Source organism: Suricata suricatta, chromosome 1, assembly GCF_006229205.1.
Source record: "Suricata suricatta isolate VVHF042 chromosome 1, meerkat_22Aug2017_6uvM2_HiC, whole genome shotgun sequence".
Lineage (NCBI taxonomy): Eukaryota > Metazoa > Chordata > Mammalia > Carnivora > Herpestidae > Suricata > Suricata suricatta.
Window position 1 is genome coordinate 42,212,146 of NC_043700.1, and position 7,269 is coordinate 42,219,414.

General features: G+C 47.3%; 1 protein-coding gene and 1 long non-coding RNA gene across 2 annotated transcripts in view; one reads left to right on the plus strand and one right to left on the minus strand.

Annotated features, from left to right (window-relative positions):
* Nucleotides 1-327: 327 nt before the first annotated feature.
* Nucleotides 328-2,515, minus strand: LOC115290029. Its single transcript, XR_003907921.1, has 3 exons — nt 2,399-2,515; nt 2,178-2,308; nt 328-398 (listed from the first exon to the last, which is right to left on the minus strand). It is a non-coding gene; the product is annotated as an uncharacterized LOC115290029 (long non-coding RNA).
* Nucleotides 2,516-2,602: 87 nt separating this feature from the next.
* Nucleotides 2,603-7,269, plus strand: part of CHMP7 (charged multivesicular body protein 7) — a 12,357-nt gene continuing 7,690 nt past the window's right edge. The window contains exons 1-2 of the mRNA XM_029937708.1: nt 2,603-2,988; nt 4,982-5,153. Of these exons, the coding sequence (XP_029793568.1) occupies nt 2,690-2,988; nt 4,982-5,153 (471 nt within the window). The 5' untranslated portion in view covers nt 2,603-2,689. The remainder of the gene's footprint in view (nt 2,989-4,981; nt 5,154-7,269) is intronic.

Sequence of the window (7,269 nt, forward strand, 5' to 3'; positions counted from 1 at the left end):
TTGGAAGTGTCTAGTTATCATAGTTGAGTTTTTATGATTATTTATGCAAATTGGATCCAAATTGGATTGATAACATGTATAATAAAAATCTCTTCATTATCATTATTTGCTGAGGAAATAAGGTCTTTAGCTAGTAGAATTCCCCAGTCTAGATTTTGCTGATTGCAACCTTAGTTTTCATTTAACATGTACTTCCACCTTCTGATTTTTTTTTAACTTCTATAAACTAGTATTTAGATCTAGTAGCTTGATCACATTCAGGTTCCATTTTTTGACAAAAATACTTCACAGGCAGCTCTATGTACTTGCTATCACATTACTTCAGGAGGCATGTCATGTCTGGTTGTCCTTCTGTGATGTTAAGATTAATCAGCAGGTGTCAAACTGATCCATCCTTCCTAAAATTCCAAGGGTGCTATGTTAGATAGGTTGTTCAGACAAGGCCTTTCTGAGGAAGCGATTTTTAAGCTGTTACCTAAAAGATGAAAACGAGCCAAGCATGCAGAGTAAAGGAGGGTGTAGCAGCTGGGGACCCTCATCGAGAAAGAGCTTGCCATGTACCCAGTCACCCCTCTCAGGATCCCCATGGCTGTTTCTGCTCTCCACTACTCCCAGTAGCTCCTCCAGTCCCCAAAAGGTGGAAGCAGAGAACCCTCTGCTTACAGGTGTCAGGAACCCAGTGGCACTTTCTGGCTCCTGAAAATGCTTAGGAGCAGGACTGTTTTAACTCAGATCCAGAGGCTTAGCTGAGAAAACAACCTGGTTTCCTCATGACCCAAACCAACCAGCCGTTTTCCTGAGTGATGGCACAACAGAAATGTGCTTCTTAGGACACGACTGTGCACTCGTTAAAGAGGTAAGGATGCATTTTAGTCAGTAATCTGCTATTACCATAGGAAAAGTGTCCAGCGCAAATTTTACTCAACGTCCTTATATAGAGGTGACTAGGCTTTTCAAAGGGCAAATAAGGGAACAGGCAAGAGAGTGAGGGGGTCTCAGTAGAGTGAGGGCAATGATAAATTACAAAATGCTAGAAGGGGAGGTGATCCCTGTGAAACCCATCTGGGTGTGCCAACTAACTTAAAGAAATTAGTCTTCCTCTTCCGCAGAGGCTGGGAGACAGGGTTAGACAGTCAAAATTCTTGACAACCTTGAGTTTTTGAGCAGCACTTTGAGGGGGGCTAGGGTTATCCTAGGGATGTGGCCTTGAAGCCTTTAGAAACTATGTTTGTCGAGGTCTTTGTAGGTCAAGGGTGACAGGCCTCGTCAAGAAGAGGGTTCAGAAGAACCCATCTAGAGTATGGTCAGGGAGAGACTTCTTGCCAATTGTTATAAATATCAAATGAGACTGAAAATGCCTAAAGAAATGTAACGCAATACATCAGTATCAGCTGACACATTAATTCGTATAACTAATCATATCCCTTCTCCCCCTTCAAAATGCTTATTAAAATTCTTCCTTGCGACTGAGTTCCAACTACTAAACATCTTGCCATTTGGTGATGGTGGGTAGTTAAGTACTTTACGTACATTGTAACATTTTCTTCAAATAGAAGTGTTGGGTAATTGACCAAGGTCCCACAGTGAGGGGCACAGACCAGATTCATACCCAACTCTGGTGATTGTTACCAGTTCCATTAAACGAGAGATTCCTTTCATCTTTTAAACCGTTCAATTAAAAAGAAAATCTATTTATTCTTAACACACTGGACATGTTTACTGCTCAAAAGATTTTTTTGGTAAGAATCTTCTCATGCATGTGAGCTCTCATCTCTTTCATCCTAACAAGATTCTAAGATATTAGAAGGGTACGGGTCAAGCTGTGCACCTTCCAGTTTATGGGGTATTTCTCCAGCACCGCTATATATCGTAGCACCATATTTAAGCCACTGCACCTGTCCTGAGAGAACTAGGGTACAGGCTACAGAACAGTAAATGCTAACTGAAGTTCAGTAAAGAGATCAACAATGAGTCAGGACAGTTGGGGAAGGTTTCAAGGAAGATTAGAATTCAGCTCCATCTTGAGGATCAGCAGGATATTGGCCCTAAGAAATGAGGGGCACTCCAGGGCAGACGGTGGGAAGCAAGAATAGTAGAAGCTCATAATATCTTTCAAAATCAGTTTATACATGGTCACAGAGCTTGAGTAATCGACAGTGTGTATCCGCTGATATTACCGTAAAAGGAAGCTATCTTGGAAGTTTAAGTGTCTGAAGTAGAAGCTGGTGAGGAGCGGCGTACTGTGTGTGATTCACCAGCGATCCTGACGCCTCTGGCGCCCCTTAGCGGGACTCTACAGGCCCACTACCTGAAACCACAATTCAGGCGCAGAAGCGTTGGCCTCTCTACAATGTTTCACCAAACTCTATGATCAGTAGGGGGCGGGACACTCACACACCCGTCGCGCACGCGCGGAGCCCTTCTTTCCGCACAAAGAAGGTGGGAGAAGTGGTTGGCGCAAGCGCTTTGAGCCTCTCAGAAAATAAGGGTCATTATCCCGCCTCCTGGCGCAGACAGGGCAGAGAGACGCAGGCGCTTGAGAAGGCGCGGGACTTATTTCACGCTAGGGGTGGCGATGACGTAATGACAGAGAAAGAGGTAGTCAAAGAACGGAAGCCGGGAGGGAACTAGGGCGGAAGGGGACCAGGGCCGGGGTTGTGTTCGGAGCCTTGGCGGGGCTGGGGTTCCGATGTGGTCCCCGGAGCGGGAGGCCGAGGCCCCAGCCGGGGGAGACTCGGCGGGCCTACTGCCCCCCGAGTGGGAGGAGGATGAGGAGCGCATGTCCTTTCTGTTCTCCGCCTTCAAAAGGAGTCGCGAGGTGAACAGCACAGACTGGGACAGCAAGATGGGCTTCTGGGCTCCGTTGGTGCTGAGCCACAGCCGCCGCCAGGGGGTGGTGCGCCTGCGTCTGCGGGACTTGCAGGAGGCCTTTCAGCGCAAGGGCAGTGTCCCGCTGGGGCTGGCCACGGTGCTGCAGGACCTGCTACGGTGAGGGCGGGCCCGGGCCAGGGGGCGGGGGTGGCTCCCTGAGGGTACCGCGCCCAGCCCGGGGTCTGGCCCGCAGAAACGGGTGTGTGTGTGTTGAGTAGGCGGAGGACGAGAAGGAAATTGTGTTAGGGGTGTGGAGGGAGAGAGAGATGGGCATCTGGCAAATTGGGGGTCCAGGATAGTCCGATGAGATTAGATCCAGACGGTTGGAGGAGAAACCTGCCTGGCAGAGGTGACAATGACTTGTCTGGCGTGGAATCCCGTTGTGTAGTTATTTTGTAAGGGCTCCCAAATTTGAATTATCCTGGAGCAGGTCTGTGAGATAGGATTTTTTGAACTAAGGAAGGACAGGACTAAGAAGAAGGCAGTCGTGGGAAAGAGGCCTGTGGGGATAGTGCCAGCAGCCCCCAGCACAGGTTATGTGTCTGGCCTGTCTTGGCTTGTCCTTGGCACGGGCAGTTTGTAGCAGAGGACATGAAGGAGGTTGAGGGCTTTACTGAGTACCTTAGTGCCCTGACAAAGTCCTGTAGGTGCGACCTGTGCAACAGGTGCAGGATTTTGGAGGTACCTGAGGTGGTAGCATGGATATCTAATGTACCTCACTTAATAGTATGCAAATACTTTGCATACCACCCCCACTTCATCTGACCTTCTCAGCAGTCCTGCAGGCGAGGTGATAGAATTATCTTCAGCAGACAGAAGAGGAGACTGAGACTGAGGTCGAGCAACTTACTTGGGTTTACACAGCTAGTTAGATGTACTGACAGGACTGAACCCCAACTCTCCTGATTTGAAATCATTTGCACATCACATGGTACATATACTGAGAGCAGCCTAGCTAGCGTAGTCACTCCTTCAGTGAATGAAGAAGAAAGTCAGTGTCAGTATGTTGCTTTGAGTTTGCTGCACTTCTGAGTAAGAGATCTTCTCCATCTCCCCCGTCCCTTTCCGTTGTCTGACACTGATGGGACAAGCTGTTTCTGAAACTTCTTTGTTCTGAGATAGTGTACTGTGCAAAGTTTTAGTTCCTTCCTCAAGTGGGGTACGGAGGAGACCATAACTTAAGTTGGTAAGGGACAAGAACAGTCTGGGCTTCTTTAGTGCAGTAGGATCAGTCCGTACCTCTTCCCATCCAGAGACCTTTAAGACCTTGATTTCCCCTCTCCTGACTACTGACACTTTGCTGACACTTCCTGGTGCTTGATGGGGTCTGGCATCTGGGAGAATTTTTGAGGAAGATAACTATAGAAGCAGCATAACACAGGAATTAACAGCTTTGCTTGAGGGCCGAGCATTGTGGGCTAAATCCTGGCTCTACCACTTGCTAAATTATGTGCCCCTCTATTTAAGCTTCAGTCTGACCACGTAGAAGATGGTGATGATATTGGTAGTTAGGTTTCTAGTGAGGATTTGAAAACATAATCCTTATGTAGCCCTTAGCATAGTTAGTGGTTGGCCCATGGTAAGCGCTCAGTAAATGTAGCTGCTTGTTCCCAGTGCCATAGAATGCTTATGTCATATCTGCACCCTGCCTTAGGAATAGCAGAAAACCTTTTCTCTGAACATCTTCGTGTATTTCCTCATGTCTTGCCTTGACAGTAATCCATTACTGTTACTCCCATTTTATCATTTTGAGCTTCATTTGTAAATGAAGGTCTCTGCATAGGTCCAATAGCTTCCTGTGCCTCTGCGGCCTTAGTAGAGAACTTGCACTTTGGAACCAAATTATAGTTTAGAGTTGGCCTCTCTCACCTCGGTCGCTGGATTTTCTCATTAACTAAAATGCCAGCGACAACGTCTGTCTCAGAGTTGTCATGGGCTGACAGCTGGAGCAGAAACAGTGCTGCTCATAATAGCTGGCACAGAGTAGGGACCTGATAGTGGTATTATGATGGTGATGGTCACATTTCTCTCTTGGGAAGCAGATAGGTGGGGACCAAACGGGCCATTGCATCAAGCCTACTACACACCCTTTTTCTTTCTTTGTTGGCAGTCGAGGGGAGCTGCAGCGGGAGTCAGACTTCATGGCCAGTGTAGACAGCAGCTGGATCTCCTGGGGGGTTGGAGTCTTCCTGCTGAAACCCCTCAAGTGGACTCTTTCCAACATGCTAGGGGACAACAAGGTTCCTGCTGAGGAGGTGCTCGTGGCTGTGGAGCTGCTGAAGGTGGGTGCTCAGAAGGGAGGGGTCTGGGTACCATCTGAGGTGACGAAAGATGTTGTCCTGTATGCATCCTTAGAAAAAGAGCATATAACCGACCTTTCGTAGCATTATTTAGTTGTTAGTTAATCTTGTGCATTTCAAGGGTTGACCCTCTGTCTAAGAATTGTCTATAACATAACAGTCGATTATTTTCGATATGTGTAGAAATTAGTGATAAGCTGAAGTTTAGAAAATTCTTTGCCTTCTGTAGTTTCCTGGCAAGTTTCTCAGGATTTCTGAGGAGCTTGTAACTTCAGCTCCACCTTCCCTTAAATCGGCAAACCAGGTTCAGATTTCCTCCTCCGTGACTGTACCCCTTTCCCCTTCCAGCCTACTGATGGCCTTACTACCACTGAAGAGGCCACCAGGCCCGTGGTCCCTTCATGCCCTCTTGGTCAACCAGCTTCCTCCTGGCCTGTCTTCCCTACCCAGCCTACAGCATGCATCCAGATTCTTTGCAACTCCCTTGGTCCACCCCAGAGACCCCAGCACATCTACAGTCTCAGACCAACCCCACGGTCTGCCATCCCTGCTAGAGAAAATCATCCTGTCTCCAAGACTCAGGTCCCCTTCATGGTCCCCAGTTCTCAGAGGGCCCGCACAGCCACTCTTCAGCCCAGTTTTCTTGTTCTTTCCAGGCCCCCTCTCACTTGCCTTCCATTCTCCCCTTCTTTGAACTGCTCACAGTTCATTGAGAAGGTAGACTCTCCTGTCAGGCCTTTAGCTTTCTGTCCCTCTACATCCATTGTACAGTCTTCTGAGCCTTTCTTTCTCTCCAAGCTCAGAGAATGAAGTATCCATCCTCTCTTCATATGTGCTCTTGAGTCTGTCCCTACCCGGCTGTCCCCTTGTCCCATCACCTAGCCTCTTCATCTGTAATATTCCATCTCCCATCTCCCTCTCCTTCCTCAGCCTCAAAACCCGCTAAGGTTTTTCCGATCACAGAATGACTCGTTTGTGGGATCCAGACACTCCCTAGTTAGCGCTCTTTCTCTCCTTGACCCAGCTTTGTTGTCACCACTTCCTCACCTTCCACGTGCTCTTTAACCCAGCGCACACTTGCTTCATCCCGCCATTCCACTGAAACTGACTGAACACCGGGCAGCAGAAGTATACTGTAGACAGTACTTACTTTTGAAACTCATAGACCAAGCCCAACCTCAGGACCCTTGCATAGCCCCAGAGGAGCCAGCTCAGGCTCTTCATCCCTTACACCAAGAGAAGCTCCAGTTTCTCTTCACCTTGACAGCCCCCCAACCCTCTCTGCCTCAGACTGAGGTGGAGGTCTACAAAATTTACCACCTCTTCTTGTCCTCACAATTTGTGCAGCATGCTTCAAAGGAAGGGCTCTTTCTCCTTCCCCACCCACATGGTTATCTTCCCACCAGCACCCTGACCTCCAGGACTTCGCCAAGGCCACGCAGAAACTGCAGGATGGTTTGCGTGGTTCTGGGCCAAGTTCCATTCCTCTTTGCAGTCTCTTAACTCAAGTGTTTTCCAACTGTTGTGAAGGGAGGTAGACCCATTTATCCCCACAGATGTGGTTTGGGATTCATAGTGTTTTGAGAGCAACGGCAGAAAAGGGGGCGGTAGTGGAATTAATAACCTAGATCTTCCAAGAACCAACAATTATTTTTAACTGCAGTGTAGTTTAATCTTATTTAAGTGGAAAAATAAATCTAGCTCTGCAGCGGCATGGTTCTGTTATATCTATGCCCAGTTTTACATCACTAAACAGAGCACTCACCACTTCAGCTCATTCTGTAATGTACAGTGTGACTTCACTGTCTTCTCCTGGGATGGAATCTTGTTTCCGTGTGTGAAACTGAAGGGTCTTATCTGAATTTTTTTTTAAACAAAGCCTACTTCTGAGGTAAATTGATTTTTCCCAAGTCTAGACACAGAAAGCCAGTAACTTTTTATTTTATTTGAAAAAATACAAAAAAGTAAAAATTGCCCGTAAGTTGTGCTATTTAAAATAATTATACAAAGAAATGAACGTCTCCTTTATGTTCATCCCATTTCCATCTCTTTGGGTACATTTTCTGTTCATGCGTGTGTTTGTGTGTTCACATATTTT